Here is a 25,892-nt window from a genome sequence, read left to right on the forward strand (position 1 = left end):
ATATGCACGTATTTCAACCCTGAATCACAACTGTGGATTTTCTATAAGCACCTTCGAGTATGTACCTAGTGGCAAAAAGATTTGATCAGCGGTACTCGAGATATCTATGGAACACCCATAAATAAATTTATGCAAATTAGGTAATTGGTAAGGACCAAATTTAACTCTAAAACATGTATATGGCTTATCCCTAAGCTTCTACATGTGTATGTACCAAGTTTCATTGAATCTGATGAGTGGTTGAGATATTGGCCAATTTATATGCAAATTAGGTTAATAATATACACAGATTTTAAACAAAAACTAATTGGGTTTGTGCATTATCCAGAGCATCTATGTACCATGTTTCATTCAAATCTGTTGAATGGTACTTGAGAAACATATGAAAACAATTAAAAGTAGCTAATTATTGTGCAAACTAGGTCATTAATATGCATGAACTTCATCTAAAAACTAATAAGAAATGCGCATTATCCCAGAGCATCTATGTATCAAGTTTTATTGTAATCTTTTTAATGTTTCTTCAGAATAAGTGAAAATGCCTAACCCTAGTTTATTAGTATGTAAATTAGGTAATTAATATGCACAGATTTCAAGCAAGAACTAATAAGCTCTGAGCTTTATCCCAGAGCATCTATGTACCAAGTTTCATTAATATCTGATAATTGTTTTTTGAGATATCAGTGGAACAGATACACACACAAATGTACTACCGGTAACCGCAAAGACACATCCCTTCAGATTCACATCATTCCAGATTCAAATCATTAGTTTCACATCTTTTCAAATTTCATATCATCAATTATTTATTTCTTTAGTTAATTATGAACACAAATACACAAAAAGTATCGCTGTATTACATCTACATTGTTTAATTGTTTTATACTTGCTGTAAAAGTGTTTTTTAAAACATGTTTTATTAATCACAGTAGTAACCATTAGTATGTAGAGGGGAGGCAAGGGGGGTAGCTGGTACGGTTTTACGGGAAATAAAAAGGGCTTTTTTTTATGTAATTTCCCTGGATTATTCTTTACGATTTTTTTATTTGGATGTAAATTCTTGTACGTACCGAGAAAAATGACACATTTTTACAGTGTACGAAAAAAATATTTGATCGATTACATTGTATGTCTAGCCTGTGATTACAGAATTACGGAATTTATTTTTTCAATTTACGTAGTACGAACAAAAAAATATTGCAATTACGTTGAACGAAAATAACCCTTGCCCCCCCTCTATGTAGCAAACTCTCACTATGAGACTGTGATGCAGAGTGAAAAGTTAATCACATTTTTTTATCAACTACAAAATTGATGAAAAATTACTATGATTTCAACAGAATATTAATTAGATATTTGTATTATCATATACATTATTATATATATCACTATCATAATCATCACTATCATAATCACTATTTCTATCTGCATGATAAACCTCATTAACAAAAACATTGGAGAAGGCTTGAAAGTCCTCTACACTAGACTTTGCTATCTTGACAGCAAACCTTTCATTTGTTGTGTCGATAATTTGTTTCAAAGATGGATTTTCAATCTGTGTCATTCCCTTCTTGTCGGGTCTTTCATAAAGTCCCATCCTTTCAAGAAATTCATGTCGCTTCCTTATATGAAACAAATTATGCTTGAAAACTCTGGCAATCACTTGACTTTTAGGGTCTTGTATTCCCATCGTGAAATACACATATTGAAATTTAACCTCCATTTTGTATGCATCTTCGTGCACTACTGTTGGACATGTCTGTATAATTTTACAAACCTGTTCTTTAGAAAATTGACATCTTTCTTTTAAAGTTTTTAAAATTAATTTAAATTGTTTAGTTTTTACTATCAATATTGTAGGACATGAAGCAATCGTTTTCTGTAATGTACCATCTTGAATTCCCAATTTTCTAAGAAGTTTAATATTATTATCCAGTTGGCTGATTTCTGTATTAACAATATCAGGTGCCAGGGTGAGAATTCTATAAACTTCATGAGGTTTGAAAACCAGGTTAAACAAAAACATAGTACAATCATTTATCTTCTGATGTGAAGTTTTTAACATGTCTGGTGATTTGCATATAACTGCTGATATCTGGTGTTTATCAAGCCCCATATCCAGCAGCCTTACAATCCATAGTCTTAATGTCTCAATCATTTTCCCTTTTATTTCTGAAATTTCAGTTTCAATGCATTTCATTACATCTTCCACAGATTTTGAGGAGTACAAGAGTGATGATGATGTTGAAAAATAACCTCCTACTGACATTCTTTCTCTGCATAATTTCCAGTTGTATGCAGTAATTATTACTGATGGATTTCTCTTAAAATACTGTGATGATGTCACTGTTATGTAAGCCTGAGCAGCTTGGATTGTTGGTTTCCACTTCTTTACTCTTATATTAAAAGTTCTTTGGTATTGCACGCTATTGGCATGTCTAGCGTAGCGTTGGAGATGTGACAACAATCGTGACATTATTTTGAAATTCTGAAATAAAAAAATATTAAATTAAAGTAACATACTCCGTGAATAGATGACCTATTATATTATACAGACTGGTATGTTCCCATTATAAAATCATTAAAGAATGTGCATCAAAACACACTTAACAGCTGGATGGTGCCTGCAAAGTTAGAACAATTTAAATATTTTACAATTTTTTTACAGTTACCTTTTTGCCATAGCATCATATAGTCAATACAGTGATGGGAATACATGATTCTAAAAGTGTTTGCCTTTATTAGAGTTTTAGAATTATACATATTTAAATTATTATACCTTAAGGTAGCGGGACTATTATTTGCATACTTGTTTTCATCTTCTAATTGGGACCAAACGACTACAAATAGACCCAAGGAAGTATATATTTTTAGAATCGCCAGACTTCAAGCTTTTCAAAGGTGTGTTTGTCATGCCCGTATCTGCATTCTACGGTGCATTACTTAATGAAAAGTGAAAAATTACTTTTTTTGTAAAAAAAATAATTACGCATTTATGCTGGTGATAAAAAGTTTTGTTTTCACTTTTCCTAGTTGTTCAATAGTCTGGTAAATTGAATGTGTCTGGGCAGTTTTATTCAAGCAACGCGTTTTGAAAAGTAGTGTCCTGAATTTTAATTTCTGTTTTAGTCGCATTGCCCCCAACTCAAACCACAACACATTGGTAAATAATCCATGAAATAGTTTGTCTGGACACATTCAAGTTCCTCTCATTGTTACCTTAAAGCTGTGAAAATTTGGTGTTAATCCGACGACAATAAATATTCGTTATTTTTTGTTAAAGACCTTGTATTTTGAAAAACATAAACTCCTAGAAAACGTTGATGAAGTCACAGCAAAGATTTTCAAGCTTGTTTATCTGCACAAGCGATTTGTTTTCCGATCAAGGTCTGTTTTAACATGTGTAGGGGCATCCAAATGTGTAAGGCTATTGGAAACCAAAAAAATAAAGGAATGGGATAGCTATAGTTCGATAAAATCGGCAAATGAAAACACTAAAATCAATGATTTTTTTCAGTGGCTGTGTGACCTTGTGTCTGACACATTCATATGCAAATGACCAATCTGTGAAATAAACAGGGGCGGAGACAAACCACTCAAATGTTTGGAAACACTCATTGTTTGTCAGATAGCTACTAATAACACATCCTAACATTGTTTTGTCTTGAGTTAATCTTTGAAACTTATAGGCACACAAATTAAACCTGTGTTGTTGATTTTAGAAAACACTACTGAAGCTGCCTTGCTTCCCTTCAGAAAATCTACATTTTAACCAACTTACATGGCATTCTAGGTTACGTTGACTTTGTCAGATGAAAGTTTATAGTGCATTTCATCAATTAATAAATAAATGTGGAAATCGTAATTTTGAACACAAATAATAGTCTCGCTACCTTAATAGGCAACTAGTGATTTTAGTTTCACAATGAATGCCAATTCCATGGGGAGACAGTGTGACAAGAAGTCACAAGAATTATTAATTATTGATGAATACCGGTAAGCGGGAATGTCCACCATGAACTGTCTGTAGAATTTGTCTTCACTTGGAAGCCATATTAGCCAAGAATTTGACTGTATGTCTACCTGAACAGTGTGTAATGTGAAAACATTGCAGCTTGCAAGTCAAACATGTCGAATATGAGAAGAATTTATCATGTGTTCAGTAAATTGGAAAATGATTAAACAAATCAACCTTGCATTTTATTTTATCACACAATGCAATATATCCACTGTATCATAGCACATCTCGCTCGTTGATTGGCTGGTTAGATTCAATTGATATTGAAATTAATAAATATTTATAAAAATCAAGTGAATAGGTTTGTGGTGTCGATAGTATACTCATGGAACTATAAACTATAGTTCCATGGTATACTTAACAAATGATTTTGTTAATTTAAACAGTTTTCAAAAAGAAAAATTCTAATTACGTTGTACATGTACTTTATTTAAATAGTCAGTTGTCATGCAAGCACAGGGTCGATTTAATCACTGATCCAGTCGTTGGTAGGTTCAATTCAGTATATAATAGTATCTACATATCTGCGATATTTTTCAGTGAACGAACGAATGTCTAACGTTAATACTTACTCGATGGGTGGGGAAACAGCAGTTGACAAGTGTAACATCACCCACATGTCACACCACAATATAAACTTTAACCCGGAAGAGATCACCACAACCAACTGCTCTTTCAAGAAAGTAAACTTACAGTTAGTTGGTTTTGTTGTTGAGTTAAAAATGTTTCATTCATTATATAAAATAAATAAGTTTTATAACATTATTTATCCAGTAAAAATTTTGAAAGTACATGTAACATTTAAAAATATCTAAATAAATAACAATTAGATATACTACTTGCGAACGAGCCTGAATTAAACGGGTTTCATTGGTTGCAGTGCATGGTTCCTTCTTTTCTTGCTGAACGAGAGTCAACATGGTTGGTATTCTGGGCATCAATATATGTTTCCGTATTTTCACGTTATTCACTATAAATTGAGAATTTTTTTAATAGAACATGATTTGTTGATAAGTTAGGCGTGTTAATTTGGTTGTAATAGTTACATAATTCGAGCTGGAATTATCCTGTTCGCCGTTTCATGACGATTTACCATCAATGATTTTGTAGTTGCATGCTAGTCTACATTATAGCTATATTCTGTGTACATTTTAATTGACTTGACTAAACTTGTATTGTCTTCTATCATTAATTAATTTAGAAGTCTTTAAAACGACTAGTTTTGATTTGTGTATCTATTTACATGTACAATACACCAGCCAATGGTCCCTAACCCTACATTGCTACCAGTTGGGAACCTATGAAAGATTTAGGGTTATAGGAACTCTTCTGTTTACATAGGTTAGCACAATAGTTTGTTCTACAGTCAGGAAATGCATGGGTGATAGAACGTGCCCTGCGCCATAATGTATTGTAAACCTACAGTGCAAAACAGTCGTCAAACTAGCCCTGCATACAGTGCTGTGTGTACGGGGACGCGTTTGGTTGACAGATGTCCCCACCACAGCCCTGCGTACCTCCATAGACAATGTCCGGGAGCGCATCGTAATTGGTGCGCAAATTAAAAATAGTTTCCCAGCCGAAATCTTTTGAAATGACGATAGTTATCAGTAACAACCATTAAAAAATTATCTGAAACTGAAATGTTTTTAAATAACAACTAGTAAAGACGATCAATTTGTAAACGCGTAGCTACCGGAGGAATTATCCACCAAACGCCGCCATTTTTTTATTTCATTCACGCGAGAGAATGTGTTTGTTTTTAGGGCAAAGTAGCTGATTTCATCCACAATTGGACTCCGAACTGGGAGTTCTGGATATATCTGGTAATCGATCATCATTTTGGGTACCTGGTCATGTTATTTCATTAAAAAGGTTATATTTTTCAAAGTCCCGTACTTTGTCTATGGAAGTTCGCAGGGCTGTGGTGGGGACATCTATCAACCGAACGCGTCCTCGTACACACAGCACTGTACGCAGGGCTATCGTCAAACTGGCTAACCATTCAGCTCAATGTACTTTTAACTTTAGTGTAAGATTTCAATGTGGCGATTATTATTATATCAAAGGATCCTAAGGGCAGATGTTCGAATACAAACGAGAAAACGTGATTTACAAATCAATTTAACACGCATTTTTCTTGCTCTGTTAACGCAATGCGTTGATAAATGGTTTGCCGCTTCCCCACCCAACTTCCAAATCAGAAATAGTTTATACAATCCACAAATACTAGTACATGTACCACTAAGATGTACCAGTCTCCAGTAATCTATCGTGTGGTCACTAAGAAATATCAATTTCTGAATTTGACATGAGTGACTTGTATCTCTGTTGCTTAGAACTTCCTGGAGTGGAATACAGGAGAATACAGATTCAGATACTGAAAGGTGCCTCCCTGACGAACTAAGAACATTTTAAATGTCTGGGAGTGTACTATGCAAAGTGGAACATACCTTTTTAGTCCCTGTTCGGACGCAGTCCGAAAACGGGGACTTATGTTTTGCCCTGTGTGCGTCCGTCCGTCCGTGCGTCTGTGATCACCTGTATCTCGAACATGCATGGACCGATTAAGTTCAAACTTCACTCGTACATCACACATTATATGGGACATATGCACATGCATTTTTTTCATGATCCGATTAACGATAGCCGAATAGCGGCCATTTTAAGGCCAAAAATGCATCAAAATCGCACATTTTCACCATTCCGGACCCGGATCTCAGTTATGCATGGACGGATTTTGTTCAAATTTGGTACATACATTAAACATAATAGGACCTTGATGCACGTCATTTTTTTTTTTGGATTGGGTTCGAAATGGCCGACTGGCGGCCATTTTGTTTTAAAGAATTCAGTTCAGGATCCGTATCTGAGACATGTCTGGATTGATCAAGTTCAAACTTCACACACACAAGGTACATCATGTCACAAATATGTATGTGCATTTGTTTCATGATCTCATTAACGATAGCCAAATGGGGGCCGCTTTAAGGCCGAAAATGCATTGAAATCGCACATTTTCACCATTCCAGACCCAGATCTCAGTTATGCATGGACGGATTTCATTCAAATTTGGTACATACATTAAACCTAATAGGACCTTGATGCACGTCATTTTTTTTTTCGGATCAAGTTCGAAATAGCCGACTGGCGGCCATTTTGTTTTAAAGAATTCAGTTCTGGATCCGTATCCGAGACATGTCTGGATTGATCAAGTTCAAACTTCACACACACAAGGTACATCATGTCACAAATATGTATGTGCATTTGTTTCATGATCTGCTTAACAATAGCGGAATGATGGCCATTTTAAGGCCGAAAATGCATCAAAATCACGTATTTTCACAATTCCAGAACCGGATCTCAGTCGTGCATGGATGGATTTTGTTCAGATTTAGCACAATGTGTTGTACATATGCAGGTGCATTTCGGTCATGATCTGCTTTGAATGTATATGTCACTCAAATATGAACGGAACGGGGACGTGTCATTGACAATGACTTGTTTACTTGGGGAAAGTCTGTCGGCAGATGCATTTATTTCGTTCACTACGTACTGCAGCATTATAATTAACACTGTATAACAAAAAAACATTATTTTACACTTTTTTGCTTATAAAAACGACTGCTACCGTAATAACTCGATTAATTCGCGGTCTCTCTTAATTTGCGCACCCATTTTATTTTCGAACGCTAATTTTAAATGTATACTTTTATTCGCGGAATTCCAAAACATGTTTAAAATTGTATCCTATTAATTCGCGGGCCAGAATTAAAGTGGATAACTCAGAATATATTGCATGAAGACATTAAAAATATACATTTTGTTTGAGTTTTTAAGTTATCAGTACTTGGTGTAGCCGCAATCGCAGACGATTTCAGTTAGCAAGCAGTTTATGTTCAATCAAGATTTGATCTGAAAACAATCATTTCTCCCCCCCCCCCCCCCCCCATGACACTACAGATGTTGGGCAATTTATTACTTAGTCAATGAATATCCATCGGTTAGCACATCGATTACGAATTTTCCGTGATGGAAAGCTTAGTACACGGCTTTTGGTGGCTGGTCCACAGCGTTGCATCGACCATGTGTCCGCTATTTTAGAAAGTGCTTGACGGGGGAGAAATGTAAACAATGAACACATGGCTACAAAGTAGCCGTTAACTTGCGCAGTTTTTATTTCTTGGGCAGCACCGAATTCTGCCGTAAATTCGCCCATCCGAAAAATCGCCCTGGACGGTTTCACGGCTGGTGTATTTGGGGTTCAAATTTTTAAAAAAATGGGGGCTTATATTTTCATTGAAAAATTCACCTACGCCTGTTTTCAACACCGGCAGTTGGACCACCCAAAACAAAAGAAACTATTGCAGAAGATAATCTAAAGTTTTATACATTATTTTCTTGCTTGATTAAAAAGAAGACTGCGCATCTTTCTCCAAAAAAAAATCACATTAACGAACCTTGTGCGCCAAATACAATATTTTGGTTTCATTTTATTAGTGACGAAAGTATATTCTAAAAGAAGTTTCAAATAAAAAGTAACCCAACTTGGATTCAAGTCGGTTAGTAGCAAATGGTCGTCGTGGCGCAATCCGGTCATGCTGAGTTTCACAATTGTTGATTATTACCTAGTTATTATTATAATAACGTGCAAAAAATAAATTTGTTGAATTCTTATGAAATGCAAATAAATTTCAACTTAGTTTCATCGTAAGCGAATGGTTCCGATTGCATTTTCAACACCCGGTGCTGTAGAAATGAATATCTACCATGTTTTGACCTGAGACAATGTTTCTTTACTTGACAGGTCAAATCGATAATTAACCAGTGAAAACGATGGATGATGCAAACGTGTTCAAATTACCATAGCTCATTTAAATATGTTAATGTTATTGAAAGCAACACGGAAGAGATTTGCCGGGATTGTAGTACGATCTTTGGATTTAGATCGGAAAATTACTTGTTTTCAAAAGATAAACTGAGCATTTGAAGAATAATTTAACATTGTTTACAGCGGTAGCAGCTCATTGTCGAAACGAAGCTTACCCATTCACGCTAGTCGCAATAAACATCAATACTTTCATCAATGCTTTTGAATAGGCGTCAATGATTGCGGCGAAACTTATAGGCATCAAAAAAGATTAAAATAACACCTTAAAAAACTGTCGAATTTAAGACAGAATCCGGTACATCAGACTTCACTGCCGCTACCTGTCGAACAACTAATAATACTTTGTAGCCACGTGTTCATTGTTTGTTTGTGTACAGAGTGACCTTTGCCATTTTACTGTTCCATTTCAAGTGTAACATGGTGCGTGGTCCTTAATGCAGTGCGTGTTCTCTGTCCGATTATACGCCATGAATGTCGCTAGCCACGAGTCTCGGAGGCACTAAAACAACGTCCTGTAATCGTGTTCATTGGAAAACTAAACAAATCACTTATACATTTATGAAAACAGCTCCATTTTGAATCGATCTAAAAGTACTCTTTTAATTCGCGCACCAAAAACCAATAATTTCCATTTTTACGCTATTAATTCGCGCACTTGAAAAAATGAATTAATCTAGTTTTTACGGTAAATCCTCTGAGTAGTCGATGGCCCCAATAATAATGGTATGACCTGGTGCATTGAAATCTTACACCAAAGTTAAAAGTACATTCGGCTGAATGATGAGCCAGTTTGACGACTGTTTACGAAACTACATCACTTGGTGTATTGAGTGAGAAGTCCTACGCATCCACTTTGAACCCACCAATGTTTGAAACAATTGATCAACCTTGAGACAAATATTCTGATTGGTAAATAACCATATGACGTCACAAACCAGAACACTGTACGTTGAACGCCAATGCAATCGATATACCGAAAATAGATTCATAGATTACATTCTTGTAGAGAGTAACAAGCTGCACTACAAATTATTTTGTTGAACAATACATACTAAATGTACATACTTGTCTTTATTTTTTCTACAGCCGCCTAAGCAACAACAAAAAGGGAAAGTTCCTCCCAAAAAGACCGACAAGCCAAAGTCACAGGGTGGCAAGGCTAAAAAGAAGGCAAGTATATTTCTCCAAAGACACCAAACATCGACTTTGCCAATTTTTATTGATTAACATCTTTGAATTTGAATGTGGTTTATAGTGTTGTATATTGGATTTTTGTTATCAGACTTGTTCATGAAATAGAATTGAATTTGCTATGAAACACAGAAAAAATTTGTTGAATGATTAATGACAAATAGAATCCACCATAATGTTTTGAAATGTCTTTTTAGCTAGCATATTTTATCAGCTAATTTAAGTTGTCTAATTAGCTTCTCTTATTTCATGCTTGGAGCCAAATTTGCTAAAATGGCATGTAGCTATCTAAGTATTCCTCAGTATCTGCATTTAAATGCATGCATTTGGTATAAAGGATAACAAGACAATTACTATGCAACACTTTCATTATGTAGCATTTAGAAAAATAATACTTGGTTCTGATGTTCAGACCTTTCATGTCTAAACTGTATTTGTATGACATAATTGAGAATAGATGTTTTCAATTTGCAGAAGTGGTCAAAGGGAAAAGTTCGTGACAAGTTGAACAACTTAGTATTGTTTGATAAAGCTACATATGATAAATTTTATAAAGAAGTTCCTAGTTATAAACTTATAACACCATCGGTTGTGTCTGAAAGATTGAAAATCAGAGGATCTCTTGCAAGAGCTGCCCTTAAAGAACTGCTATCAAAAGGTGAATATTGTGGTCAACTTTTTTTTCATAACATTAAATCTGCATAATTTTGTGTTCGAACAGAGCTTATCATAAGAGTGATTGTCGGTCATCGTCCATGACAACTTTGTACTTATTCGACTTCTTGAAAACTACAATTGTTATTGCTTTGATACTTCGTGTATATGTACCTTGGACAGACCTCTCTCAGATTTGTTCATTTCGTTATATCTTTAATTCTCTAATTTTGATGAATATTTTTGCCATTTTTGGTAAAAACTGATATTTTCGACTTCTTGTTAAAAACCGCAAGTCTGTTTGCTTTGATATTACACATTGTTCATTTTGTAATATCTTCAATTCTGCTTGTTTAAAAAAAATTTATCAAGACCCTGTAGCCATGGTCTATTTGTTCCAAAATGTCCTTTTGCTATAAATACTACATTAACAACATCTGTTGTATTCCAGGATTGATCATTGAAGTCGTAAAGCACCATTCCCAAGTCATCTACACAAGAAACCCAACAAAAGAAGCTGAAACATAGATTTATGTATGATGCACTACAATGAATAAATCTTTGTGTATTTAATATTGGTGTTTTATCTAGTGTTTTGTGGTGTGGTGAAAAAGATTGAGAGAGGTGGTACTGCGTTTAAACGGAGAAAAAAAACCTAGAGCACTGAGGAATGTAGTTACCATTACGAAGCAAAATGAAGTGGGAGAAATGTCTTTGTTGAAACTGACATGGAGACATCAATTGTGTTGGGGGACTGATATGATTTTAATAGTCCCTGTTAAAAGTACCATACTGGAACTTGTGGGTTATTTTTATGTCTGGAAACCAGATCTTGGGTATGTGTTGGAAGTTGTATTTCAAGCTTTGTTGCGGGATAGACTATTAGTAGTTTTTGACATTCTATTCCAGAGGGCTTTGGCACAATTTGAACAATTCACTTCAAAATGTTTACATGTGCAATTAATGTGTCTTCAGATCAATTATAACAGACTATTTTCATAAAACGCTAACCAGTTCTGAACCAGATCTTGGGTATGTGGCACAAGATTTTCTTCAAACTTGTAGTTTTTATAATGCATTACAATGTATTTTGAAATGTTTGAAGCAGATCTTGTACATGTGTTATCTTATTTTTGAACTGCCATGCATGGCTTGTTTGAAATGACTGGTAGCAACTTGGGCCATCTCCCACCCCTTTGTATTCTACCAATTTTCAGACTTGTAGGCAAGTCTGTCGTGTAATGGTAAGAAAACTTTAACCAGTCAACCATTTTGAATCTAACTTGTGCTGTAAAGTACTTTATTTGTGCTGACTCGGTGAACCAGTGAAAATATTTTTCTTGTATTTTACATTCAGTGAGAATAAACTTTATACAAAACAACTAAAATATATTTCACCGAAAATAAATTCTAGCTAAAATAAAGTATCTTACAGTAACTTGTGTGTAAAAACTTTTCATATGATCCTGTTGCAGAATGGCAAAAAAAAGCTTCATTTTGATGCATTTTTTTAGCACCAAATTGACACCATTTGGCATATATAGCTATATTAAGGGGAAAAATAGAAACTCTGTTTCACATGAAAGTGTTTGTGAAATGATCGTGTAGTCGACCCCGATGCTGTTTAAAGAAATTGCTTTGATACTTTGTATCAAATTAAGCTGGCACTTTTCAAGAAGTTGCCAATGGTTAATGGGAGAACAGAATATTTTAATAGGAAAGTCTATTAAGTTTGAACAGACAGACTCTGGAGGTTTATTTAACACCGCTGTTTTAATGCACAACATGCGTGTATCAATCCAGTAAAAGCACTTGCATCAACTCGAAAACAAAATAGTAAATTTAGGCACACACAAGCGAATTTCAATGAGATGTGCCTTTTTGACACTATTTGTACCAAAAAAGTTTGTTTTAAGAACTACAAAACGTAATTGTGTGTTCTTAAATATTAATTTCAGCCGAATACAATTGGGGCCGTGTCATTGACTTGTTTAAGTACAAAATGATTTAAAATGTAATTTGGTCAGCCAAAGAAAATGACTGAATTTGTATAAATTAGACAATGTTGCTATCAATGTGAACTCAAGCGAGTATAGAAAAAGTTGCTCTGTGTAAAAGTTGCAGTTGTGTACTACCACTGAGAGACATTTTATTCACACCATACAGAAAGTTGACTTCACAGTGGTTAGTAATCTCGTAAGTCAGGGAGATTCTAATGTGACCAGAGATTGATTTATAGATTCTACAAATAAAATCAAGTATTTATTCAGTAATAATGACTATACATTTTGCTTAAATAATTTGTTGACTGTACTGTTCTGCAATCACAGTTTAGAGTGAATTTCATTGGCAACACTACATTTCAAATTGAAGTTACAACCATTGATTCCTTGGATTCATAATCTGTTTCTTTGCTGCCCAGGTGTGCAAATCTATAGGTTGTTTTATTTTATTGACGAAAATTGTCAATTGCCCAGTTAAATCAAAGCATATACACAGGGCTAAATTTAATACATCAAAACAATCTTAACAACCAAGCTGCCAATCAAACACAATCTTGTTAGTAGCTTTGCATTAACTCCAATTGCTTGTTGCTCAAAAGATTTACGTGTGGGAATAAATGCCAGTTACTGTCTCTGGGTTAATATTAATAGTATGTCTGTCCTTACAGATTCTTTCTCGAGGGTTAACAGGGTAATTCATACATTTAACTAAAAAAAATAGCAAAATACTGTTTCTTTTATTGTAGTTTTAGGTCAACATACTAAGGATACAATAACAAGTTGGTTTTTTAGTCCCCGTTCGGACGGAGTCCGAAAACAGGGACTTGTGTTTTGCCCTGTGTGCATTCGTCCGTCCGTCCGTGATCACCTGTATCTCGAACATGCATGGACCGATTATGTTCAAACTTCACTCATACATCACACATTATATGGGACATATGCACATGCATTTTTTTCATGATCCGATTAACGATAGCCGAATAGCGGCCATTTTAAGGCCGAAAATGCATCAAAATCGCACATTTTCACCATTCCGGACCCGGATCTCAGTTATGCATGGACGGATTTCGTTCAAATTTGGTACATACATTAAACATAATAGTATCTTGATGCACGTCATTTTTTTTTTCGGATCAAGTTCGAAATGGCTGACTGGCGGCCATTTTGTTTTAAAGAATTCAGTTCTGGATCCGTATCCGAGACATGTCTGGATTGATCAAGTTCAAACTTCACACACACAAGGTACATCATGTCACAAATATGTATGTGCATTTGTTTCATGATCCCATTAACGATAGCCAAATGGCGGTCGCTTTAAGGCCGAAAATGCATTGAAATCGCACATTTTCACCATTCCGGACCCAGATCTCAGTTATGCATGGACGGATTTCATTCAAATTTGGTACATACATTAAACATAATAGGACCTTGATGCACGTCATTTTTTTTTTCAGATCAAGTTCGAAATGGCCGACTGGCGGCCATTTTGTTTTAAAGAATTCAGTTCTGGATCCGTATCAGAGACATGTCTGGATTGATCAAGTTCAAACTTCACACACACAAGGTACATCATGTCACAAATATGTATGTGCATTTGTTTCATGATCCCATTAACGATAGCCAAATGGCGGCCGCTTTAAGGCCGAAAATGCATTGAAATCGCACATTTTCACCATTCCGAACCCGGATCTCAGTCATGCATGGACGGATTTCATTCAAATTTGGTACTTACATTAAACATAATAGGACCTTGATGCACGTCATTTTTTTTCCCCGGATCAAGTTCGAAATGGCCGACTGGCGGCCATTTTCTTAAAGAATTCAGTTCTGGATCCGTATCCAAGACATGTCTGGATTGATCAAGTTCAAACTTCACACACACATGGTGCATCATGTCACAAATAGATATGTGCATTTGTTTCATGATCCGCTTAACAATAGCTGAATGATGGCCATTTTAAGACCGAAAATGCATTAAAATCACGTATTTTCACAATTCCGGAACCAGATCTCAGTCATGCATGGATGGATTTTGTTCAGATTTAGTACAATGTGTTGTACATATGCAGGTGCATTTCGGTCATGATCTGCTTTGAATGTATATGTCACTCAAATATGAACGGAACGGGGACGTGTCATTGACAATGACTTGTTTGTCATGGATTGTAAATTGGTTTAATTTCATGCATTCATTGTATTCTAAAATACGAGTATCTTTTTTAAAAATGTTTTACACCAATTCATGCTATCAGATGTGCGGTAATAACAGACCAGATCAAAAACCAAATGTTTTGGTTGGAAAAAGTGTGATTATATTGACACCATATCAGTCCATACAATTTATTGTGCATAGTGGAATGACTACAATGTTCATCTTTATTATCACTTAAAATGAGAATATCTTGGGGTTATGAAGAAGGAAAATACATGTCTTTAAAGTGTGAAAAACGACGAGAATGATGTGTGACAACATTTTTGGCAGTCTGGCAGTAAGTGTTATTAATCTGTCCTGTTTAAATTGATGGTAAGTCACACATACAGTTGCCATAGAAACAATAAGTAATATAGTCATCTGCTGGACCACTATGTTCTAAATAACTTGATAGGAAAATTTTCTGTGATGAGATGATCATCTTGGAGAACAATCACAATATTTACTTCAAACTCTAGGAATTTAAAAAAAAACAATTGTTACTATCATTTAACAGCATTTACTATCAACAGAAAACAAGTCCTCAAAAAATTGAAAAACACAATTAAAAAGTGTAATTTAAAGGAAAAATAACATTTGACATGATGCAGTGTCTGATGCACAATAGAAATAACAAAACTAGAAATTTGTTAATTACAAAGAATCAGTAGGTATAACATTTTGATGTTACCCCAGTCAGCGTCAGTGACATGTTTTGAGTAACTGTTTTAAAATCACTAACTACATTAAAAACAAGGCCAGAATGTAGCAACATTTGCCACAATGTTGAAGGGAAACTGAAAACAATAATAAATGATGACAGTTTATTTAAAACAAATTGAGGTCAATTATTGACTGACTTGCTTGGGTAAATTGAAGGTTCAAAAGAAAAAATAATAATAAGTTGTTACTATTGTTCTAAAATGACCAAACCTGAGCAAATTTATTGCAAGTGATAATCAGCTAAAAGTCTCAACTGCCATGATATACTAGACCAGAGGGTGAAATAAAGTGTTTCGGCCATCTTAAATCAAAATATGAAACTGTTACGAAATTGAGAATCTGTAAAAACAAATTATGGTCACCCCTGGATTTTTTCCTGAAAAATATGTGAACCAAGTTTTTTAGGGGGTCCAGCTTAACAGTGATTGGTTACATATGTGAACTTACCAACTTTAAAGTTACTGGTGGCTAAGGTAGGACATGTGAACAACCTTGGAAATATCATAAATATAGGAATAGTCATTCCCCTGCATACATCCCCATCAGCAATCTGAATATTTTGAATCTCAGTAGCTACAGAAAACAATATATATATTCAATATATAGCAATAATTAAAATATGTATATATCCATCTGCATATAATTGTCTTGTGATGAACCATCTGATGAACACATGATAGCCATGTGATGGAAACATGATAGCCATGTGATGAAAACATGATATCCATGTGAAGGAAACATGATAGCCATGTGATGGAAACATAATAGCCATGTGAGGGAAACATAATAGCCATGTGAGGGAAACATGATAGCCATGTAGTGGAAACATGATAGCCATGTGATGGAAACATGATAGCCATGTGATGGAAACATGATAGCCATGTGATGGAAACATGATAGCCATGTGATGAAAACATGATAGCCATGTGAAGGAAACATGATAGCCATGTGATGTAAACATGATAGCCATGTGATGAAAACATGATAGCCATGTGAAGGAATCATGATATCCATGTGATGTAAACATGATAGCCATGTGATGAAAACATGATAGCCATGTGATGGAAACATGATAGCCATGTGATGGAAACATGATAGCCATGTGATGTAAACATGATAGCCATAAGGTGAAACATGATAGCCATGTGAAGGAAACATAATAGCCATGTGAAGGAAACATGATAGATATGTGATGAAAACATGATAGCCATGTGATGAAAACATGATAGACATGTGGTGAAACATAATAGCCATGTGAAGGAAACATGATAGCCAAGTGATGGAAACATGATAGCCATGCGATGAAAACATGATAGCCATGTGATGGAAACATAATAGCCATGTGATGGAAACATGATAGCCATGTGATGTAAACATGATAGCCATGTGATGTAAACATGATAGCAATGTAAAGGAAACATGATAGCCATGTGATGGAAACATGATAGCCATGTGGTGAAACATGATAGCCATGTGGTGAAACGTGATAGCCATGTGAAGGAAACGTGATAGCCATGTGATGTAAACATGATAGCCATGTGAGGGAAACATGATAGCCATGTGATGAAAACATGATAGCCATGTGATGGAAACATGATAGCCATGTGATGGAAACATGATAGCCATGTGATGTAAACATGATAGCCATAAGGTGAAACATGATAGCAATGTGAAGGAAACATGATAGCCATGTGATGGAAACATGATAGCCATGTGGTGAAACATGATAGCCATGTGAAGGAAACGTGATAGCCATGTGATGTAAACATGATAGCCATGTGGTGAAACATGATAGCCATGTGGTTAAACATGATAGCCATGTGAAGGAAACATGATAGCCATGTGAAGGAAACATGATAGCCATGTGAAGGAAACATGATAGCTATGTGAAGGAAACATGATAGCCATGTGGTGAAACATAATAGCCATGTGGTGAAACATAATAGTCATGTGGTGAAACATAATAGACATGTGATGAATAGTCATTCCCCTGCATACATCCCCATCAGCAACCTGAATATTTTGAATCTCAGTAGCTACAGAAAACAATATATATATTCAATATATAGCAATTATTAAAATATGTATATATCCATCTGCATATAATTGACTTGTGATGAACCATCTGATGAACACATGATAGCCATGTGATGGAAACATGATAGCCATGTGATGAAAACATGATAGCCATGTGATGGAAACATGATAGCCATGTGATGGAAACATGATAGCCATGTGGTTAAACATAATAGCCATGTGGTGAAACATGATAGCCATGCAATGAAAACATGATAGCCATGCGACGAACACATGATAGCCATGTGGTGAAACATAATAGCCATGTGGTGAAACATAATAGCCATGTGGTGAAACATAGTAGCCATGTGAAGGAAACATAATAGCCATGTGAAGGAAACATGATTGACATGTGATGGAAACAACTGAGTACGCTATAACATACCATCTTTTGCATAGCCTTCAGCACATCCACATGTTTCCACTCTCACCATCTGTAGTTCAATTGATTTGATTGGTGCTGCACAGCTTTCTACCACAATTTCACCAGTCAATGGCTTTGTTATACAGCAATGTACTGTGTCCATTTTCCCATGAACTAAAAACTTAGGTAATCCACCTCTCTAGGTAGAAACAAAAATACCATATCATTCTTAGTCTCTTCTTGTCAAGTTTACATGAAATTGAGTGATACATGCATAAACAAAACTCATTCTTTTGACACCAGCCTTGTCCTTCAAAATTTATGTTATGGATTCTTTCAAAAGGAGCCAAACAAGCAGCCTATCGGCTGAGATAGCTCCGCTGTTAGCAATGCACATTTCAATTAAAGAACTGAAGACATCATTAGAAAATGAACAATATGAATAGTATCAAAGCAATCGGACTTACAGTTTTCAACAAGAAGTCGAAAATATCACTTTTTACCAAAAATGACAAAAATATTCACCAAAATTAGAGAACTGAAGATATCATCACAAAATGAACAAATCTGAGAAAGGTCTACATGTAGTATCTATATATGTAATATCAAAGCAATTGAACTATTGGTTTTTAACAAGAAGTCGAAAATATCACTTTTTACCAAAAATTACAAAAATATTTACCAAAATTAGAGAATTGAAAATATCATCACAAAATGAACAAATCTGAGAGAGGTCCACATGTAGTACCTATATATGTAATATCAAAGCAATTGGACTTGCGGTTTTTAACAAGAAGTCGAAAATATCACTTTTTACCAAAAATGACAAAAATATTCACCAAAATTAGAGAATTGAAGATATCATCACGAAATGAACAAATCTGAGAGAGGTCCACATGTAGTACCTATATATGTAGTATCAAATCAATTGGACTTGCGGTTTTTAACAAGAAGTCGAAAATATCACTTTTTACAAAAAATTACAAAAATATTCACCAAAATTAGAGAATTGAAGATATCAACATGAAATGAACAAACCTAAGAGAGGTCTACCCAAGGTACATATACACCAAGTATCAAAGCATTCAGGCTTGTAGTTTTCAAGAAGAAGTCGAAAAAGTAAAACATTGACACGGACGACGACGACGACGGCGGACAATCACTCATATGATAAGCTCCGCTCGACAAAGTCGACAGCGGAGCTAATAAATATTTAATTATAATTTGGATATCACTGTATATTAAAATGTATTGATGCATACAAGATGTGAACTTACCTCTTTGACATTCTGTAAGGAGTCTGGAGTGATGGTGAAAGGAACTTGTTTAATTACTGCTTTCTCTTGTTGATTTTTATATTCTACAATAAACTCACAATTTTTATTCAAATCTTTACTCAATACTGATCTTTTCATTTCAACTTTGACGGTATACTGTAAAAAAAATGCTTGAATTACTGACTGACTTGTACAGAATGGCTGTACTGACTGACTATTGGCAAGTGTAAAAGTAACTGATATAAATTACTGTAAAATCTGTACTAGAAACCGCGGCTTCTATTAAAATGGTACAATGCAACAGAGGGAATGTGGCTTCTATTAGAACATCTACACATATGAGAAATGATGAATTTTTGGTTCTCAATTGTTCAACAAGAATGGATGTGACTTCTGTTAGAGATGCGGCTTTTAATACAGATTTTACGGTACCGATTATTTAAAGTTGAATATTTTTACCTGAACATTGACAAAGACACCATGATATGTCTCGTATAGTACTTTGTTTCCTTTTGGTTTCAAAGGTAATTCAAATGGAATCTCGGTTTTACCGGCCGATAGTCTACCTGGTTTTGATACTTCTACAGCATAATGCAGTAACTGGATAGGCTGTAAAATATCAAAACATAATTCACTACAAACATAGGATGGGTGGTACACAATGATATTATCATATGAGCAACTGTATTATCACATCAGCCACTGTATTTTTGTCTTCTATTTATTTTTTATTATTTGCAGTAATATTATGAGGTTATTACAAGGATACCTCAAAGTATGCACAAAGAAAGTACAGCGGGTGTATTGACCAATGCACAGCGGAGGTCGATGCGATGGTGTACTGTCTGAGTGCATACTTTGAGGTATCGTCGTAATAACCTTATTATTTTATATCTTTTCCTTCCTAGGATACATCATGGGATTGTCGAAACCCAAAATGTTTAGAACAGAATCAGCAAACTTCTTTGTGTGGAGTCTGGTCAAACCTTGTTGGCAGTCATGTTTGTTTTTATTATTAGAGGACGACTACGTGCGTAATCATTCCATATTTGAAATTCACATTTACTAATATGGTAGGATGAAAATACCCCGTAAAATACCGCAAAATTACGGCACGCTGTAACTCATGGCGTTGCAGTGACAGATGTACATGTATAATAATGTTCATTATTCAATTCAAACTGAAAGGATATTTTATGACTTCATTTTTATTTTTGACCTGGAGACATCCCAAAATCCAAACTTTTTTTTTGCAAGCTTGCCATTGACTACTTATAAACAACAATACTACTACAATAAACATGATCATTATTGATACTACCAATGAAATTAATTTTTCCAGCATATGATAAGCAACACACTTATATTAAAACATAGTTAAACTCTGGTGACCTTGCCCTTTGTTATATAATATAATTCCCTTTATCATAGTTTGTTTCAATATAAATATGCATTGTCATAATTAATTTTGAATACAAACAAGTTTTGGGGTTGAACCAACAGTGGGGAATCAGTCTACCGAATGTCCTTAAAAGATGTAAATATCTTACAAAAACATTGGTGCCTTATTTGTTTAATTATTTTAAGGAACATAATTTCCAGCTTTATTCAAAGTAATTCAGATATTTTAGAATAAAAACAAATGTCTTATTGCAAAAAAAAAGTGCTGCATTTAGATGTGAATAGATTTATAAAACGTGCAAGATAACAGAAAAATTTAGCTGGTTTTAGTCCAAGTATTTTGTACAGGTGTCTGCCAAAAATTAATGAGTCACTGAGACAAATATGAACTGCCTCATTGTGTGACTACTGTATTATATGAAAAGTAAAAAAAAACACCCTTTATGAATAGCTATCATGTTGCAAGCTCTGCTTTGTATGCGAATCAACTTAAATAGTTGGTGTCCAGTGGAGGGAGAAGTCAACAGTACTGTTGCCTCCTGAGAATCTACATCTTCAAACACTGCTATCTTTAAAGTGCGTTTTTAAACTAGTATTATAAAAATTCTATCATTCTGTTCTAATAGCTGAAACATATTCTTGTGAGTTTTCATTTGTCGAATGAACTGTTTGTCAAAAACAGAATACATATATTTTAGAATAATTTTCTTTTTAAAATGTGGATGAAATGTTTTGCTTTTAATGTATTTTTTATGTATTGTTTTTGATTTGATAACTTTGAACTAAACAGATTTTCTATTAGCTTCAGATCTTGATCAAAGTTAGGCACCCAGTTCATAGGAGTGCTTATATTGATTTTCTGACATCTTGTTTTCTGTAAAGATTTTATTGGTAGGTTTGCAAATGTGTATCAGACTGTGCAATCTCTCCATGAGTTGGTTTTGAAACCCAGTATGGGATTCTGAGATACATTACCAAGGATATTATTACAAGATAAATCATTTGCTTCATTGAACACATACAACAATGCATATTTCCACTGAGATCAGTGACCTTTGATGTGTATCGCCAGTGATCAGTCAAGTAGAAACAGTCAAAATATTTTATCAGATTTTCTCAATTTTTGCATGATATTTTCATACAGGACATCTGTTGTTCAAACTCAGGGAAGACTTTATACTGATGAATAAGGTGACCAAGTTTGATAAAGTTTGGAATAGAATTAGTAAAGTTATTATGCACACAATAACAATTATTAACGACGACGACGCCGACGACAACGCCGGACAAAATTTTTCCCTTAATATACCTTTCCCTTCCATCTTTGATGGTACGGGCAAGGTAAAAACTGCTTCACATATGTATTAATTTTCTATTTTCAAATTTTTCACAATAATAAGTAACCTCCAAACCTGAGAATAAACTGCATACCTTGATAGAGTTGTAAAAAGCTTCAAACAAACCAACACTTTTAGCACTCAGTTGAAGATTTACTGAACCTTCCATTATCAGAGTTATTCCCTGATGCTGGAAATCAGTTTTACTGTGAATTAATATCACTCCCTGTATCAGCTCCTGTTGATAAATGTGAAACAATCAGTAGTGTTGTAACATGTGTATCTCCAGGGTACAACACAATAAATGATGGACCAGTAATATTTACCACTTAAAGGGGAACCTTCCAAGCCCAGGGATTGCACCAAAGAATCATGGGACACTATTGTTTATGTTATTTACAAAGTTAATCTATCTTTTGTTATCCATTGTAATTTTAATCCAGAAAGTAAAATTGTTGTGAGATTAGGCTTAACTGGAAGTTCCCCTTTAAGAATAAGAGGCCAATCTTGGATAAAAATCTCAATAAACATCCATATTTATTTTAGCTATTTTTAATAGTTATTTAGGACTAAGATTACCAAATATTATTTTCTATATATCATATTTATCAGTCCGAGCAGCGTTTATTTATTCATATTCATTTGGATATTTAAACATGTAAATTACGTCATGAAATCTGTTTAAGTTGAAAGAGGGGAAAAAACAAGATGAAAATTCATCTGTCATTCAGACATTCTCTAAAAAATACTAAGCATTCCCCTATAAAGGCCTATACATCACTGAAAGCTAAGATATTGATGAATATTGGTAGTCCTGTACCAATGTTTGTACAAGGAATATCACAGGAAATCTAAACTTGGTTATATTTTTTCCAAGGTTTCTGGCTCCACATTCACTCTGGAGTTTTTTTCATTTTGTTTACCAGTTTTCCTCAAAAAGGTACAAGAAACCTACATCTTGATTTTGTTATCTCTGCTTTAGTTTTCTAATTACAGTATGTCAAAACTGTCCAATGAATTGTCAAGAATCGTTCAAGAAACCTGCATCTTGATTTTGTTATCTAATTCGTTTTTTAATTATGGTATGTCAAAACTGAGAAAATGAGAAACAGTCTCTCAGCTGACATCATTATGACGTCTTGTTTAATTCACAGATCATTGGCGTGAGTGTTAAACAAGCGACCTGAGGGTCAGTAGAGCCTTGCAATAATAAGGACATGCATAGTTACATAAATAATATAGTGGGTAAACAAATATCCTTGGCTTAGTTTACATTCTATTATAATTTTTATTATAAATGTCTCATTACATACTGTAAAATACTTTATTTTTGCTTGGAATTAATTTTCACTATTTTCGCTGAAGAAATGATTCAGTGAAAATAAATTCCATACAAAACACCCAAAAAGTCTTTTCAGCGAAAATTACTTCTAGCTAAAAGTACATTCATCTTATCACTGGTAAGAATAAATTTTATAGTACCCAAGTACTACAAGATTCATCAACTCCAGTTGAAGGGCATGTCTGTGAGTGTTCCCCCAATGTCACAAAAGAAAATAATGGAATAGCAATTTTCAAGAAGAATTCAAAAATGAGATCTTCACCAAAAATGACAAAAATACCTAGAGAATTCAAAATATTGTCATGACATGTTCCAATCTAATAGAGATACATCCAAGGTATAAATATACCAAGTATTAAAAGCAATCAGAGCAGAGGTTTTCAAGAAGGAATAAAAAATATAATTTTTTACCAAAAATATTCACTAAAAATAGAGAATTAATGATATTGTCACAAAATGAACAAATATGATAGAGGTCCACCTAAGGTATATAACACATCAAAACAATTAGACTGGGAGTATTCAAGATGATGATTCATGGGTGACAGAAAACCACAGTTAAATTTTTTAACTGATTTTTACTGAAGGTCAAATGCATACTTGAAATCCCAACTACTGGTATGTTTGAATTATTCGACAATTGTTGGAGCATAAAATGGAAGTACAATCAATTATCATGTTATAGACTTATAGTCTTGTGATCGGTTGTTGACAAAATGCTGAATAGGCCGCGCCTCCTACTGTGCCGTGCGTTCAGGCAAACCGTTAGGAATTCCTAAAGGGGGTCAATTTGTGTAGTTTTCTTGATTTATTCTGCAGATATCGGTAAAATGTAGGTAAGGCTTTGGCGAAATTTGAAGGAGCAATTAATATTCTTCAACCTGATATTTGTTTTAGATTTTATTTTTCATTCTTTTCGTTTGTTTTTTCGAGTTTAAAAAATGTGAGCTGGCTGGAGCCTTCATCCCTTGTCTATTTCTTACACTAGATACCAGCCGACACCCCCCCCCCCCCCCCGCTCATAGGGAGTGCGTACAGTTGATCATAGTTCCTGGGTTCCCTGTGGACGAACCAGTCAGTAACTTAGATGTCAATACTGCTGTTTTGGTGTTTGAAACAATATGATGGTGTCAGTAAAAGGAATCTTTTAATAGTAGTTTGAGCTTTCTATTTATAATATCAGTAATGAATGATAAAATTGTAGACCACTTCCTGAGACGTCTGCCCCCCCCCCACGGGTTTTATGAACACATGTTTACAGAAATTTTAAGTTCGAGAGATGGGTTCATTGCCAATAGTGCTAGCAAATTTATTGACAGCATTTTATTTTACTATAAGTAATTTTACTTAGACTTTAGTTATTTATGTATTTTCTTTTGTCTCGTGTGTGTACTTGTGTTTTAATATATTTAATGTCTTTTGACCACAGATAATGTAACAAAATATATTATTTAGTGTCAAATAAAATATACTATACTATACTATACTACGCCCACTTTAATGACACCCGGAAGTGACTATCGATTTGTTAGCATTCTTTCCAATCACAGGTACTGGAGAAAGGTGTCCCCACGAAAGATTTCTTTGACAAATTACAACATTACAATATATATAAATGATAAGTAATAAGTCGACATGTAAATCGTACACTAATCTAAAATAGCTAAGTATAAGAGTCGGGCTGGATATCGACAGAGCGAAAACAGGGTTCTAAAACAACAGACTCTCCAAATATTGCATTAACGACGGTAACTAATATGGTACACACAAAGGATAAAATATCAACTTACCCCTTCATGGTATATTTTATTTACTTTCTTCAACCGAATATCAAGCACCGTCGCCATTTTGACTACATCTGCATACTCCCTAGGTGGCTAGTTATTCTCACGCATCACGTGTTTTTGTTGTGTTTTTAATTTGTGTTTGTTATTTTCTTTGCTGTTTTAGTTTGTTTGTTTGAACATTTTTATCTTCTGCGGCAGATATTGCAAGTTATTAAACAGTATATTATCATGTACGTCCGTGTGCTTGGGAAATCTCTTACACGGGGAAGACGTAAGCACAGTGGACGTATGCTCCACAGAGATGCTCAATTGTTCGAGATACGGAGATCGAGTTACAAAAATGGCCACATCCATATTTTAGAAATCACTTTCATGCTACATGTAACATAACTTAGAGTTACGGGCATCATACATTAATAACTCACAGTTCATTTAACTGTTAATTGAATATCGAGTGACAATTTGGGCGTGGTTTCTAAAACGAGGGCGTGGTTCGCAAAATATGGGTGTGGTCATTTTTGTAACTCAATGTTTTCGTAACTTAGTGTTCGTAACTCCATTAACAAAAGCAAAATAAATTTAGACTCAGTGATCGCAATTTAGAGATTGAACAAACCAAAAATTTTGTTAGATGACA

The 25,892-nt window shown here is 34.5% G+C and overlaps 3 protein-coding genes across 3 annotated transcripts; 1 reads left to right on the plus strand and 2 right to left on the minus strand.

Moving 5' to 3' along the window:
• Positions 1-780: 780 nt before the first annotated feature.
• LOC144349673 (transcription termination factor 4, mitochondrial-like) lies at positions 781-4,677 on the minus strand. The gene is made up of 2 exons (XM_085499691.1): positions 4,591-4,677; positions 781-2,488 (listed from the first exon to the last, which is right to left on the minus strand). The coding sequence occupies exon 2, from the start codon at positions 2,474-2,476 to the stop codon at positions 1,349-1,351; it is 1,128 nt and encodes a 375-aa protein (XP_085355817.1). The 5' UTR covers positions 2,477-2,488; positions 4,591-4,677; the 3' UTR covers positions 781-1,348.
• Positions 4,678-4,850: 173 nt separating this feature from the next.
• Positions 4,851-11,327, plus strand: LOC102806319 (small ribosomal subunit protein eS25-like). The gene is made up of 4 exons (XM_006814918.2): positions 4,851-4,939; positions 9,996-10,079; positions 10,575-10,758; positions 11,206-11,327. Exons 1-4 carry the CDS (start codon positions 4,937-4,939, stop codon positions 11,280-11,282), a joined length of 348 nt encoding a protein of 115 aa, XP_006814981.1. The 5' UTR covers positions 4,851-4,936; the 3' UTR covers positions 11,283-11,327.
• Positions 11,328-15,096: 3,769 nt separating this feature from the next.
• On the minus strand, positions 15,097-25,391 carry LOC102808578 (vacuolar protein sorting-associated protein 26C-like). Its single transcript, XM_085499692.1, has 7 exons — positions 25,259-25,391; positions 22,221-22,364; positions 19,848-19,997; positions 19,389-19,544; positions 18,133-18,310; positions 16,119-16,244; positions 15,097-15,423 (listed from the first exon to the last, which is right to left on the minus strand). The coding sequence occupies exons 1-7, from the start codon at positions 25,313-25,315 to the stop codon at positions 15,341-15,343; spliced, it is 894 nt and encodes a 297-aa protein (XP_085355818.1). The 5' UTR covers positions 25,316-25,391; the 3' UTR covers positions 15,097-15,340.
• Between the last annotated feature and the right edge of the window lie 501 nt (positions 25,392-25,892).

The sequence above is a fragment of the Saccoglossus kowalevskii genome, chromosome 5, assembly GCF_978046115.1.
Source record: "Saccoglossus kowalevskii chromosome 5, keSacKowa6.1, whole genome shotgun sequence".
Lineage (NCBI taxonomy): Eukaryota > Metazoa > Hemichordata > Enteropneusta > Harrimaniidae > Saccoglossus > Saccoglossus kowalevskii.

Excerpts from the sequence above, each read along its gene's own strand:
- LOC144349673 (XM_085499691.1), bottom strand. The coding sequence starts at position 2,476 with ATGTCACGATTGTTGTCACATCTCCAACGCTACGCTAGACATGCCAAT.
- LOC102806319 (XM_006814918.2), top strand. Across the intron at positions 10,080-10,574 it reads GTGGCAAGGCTAAAAAGAAG|AAGTGGTCAAAGGGAAAAGT; the intron begins GCAAGTATATTT and ends TTCAATTTGCAG. Across the intron at positions 10,759-11,205 it reads TAAAGAACTGCTATCAAAAG|GATTGATCATTGAAGTCGTA; the intron begins GTGAATATTGTG and ends GTTGTATTCCAG.
- LOC102808578 (XM_085499692.1), bottom strand. The coding sequence starts at position 25,315 with ATGGCGACGGTGCTTGATATTCGGTTGAAGAAAGTAAATAAAATATAC. Across the intron at positions 19,998-22,220 it reads CTTTTTACAACTCTATCAAG|CCTATCCAGTTACTGCATTA; the intron begins GTATGCAGTTTA and ends GATATTTTACAG. Across the intron at positions 18,311-19,388 it reads CCTTACAGAATGTCAAAGAG|AGAGGTGGATTACCTAAGTT; the intron begins GTAAGTTCACAT and ends GTTTCTACCTAG.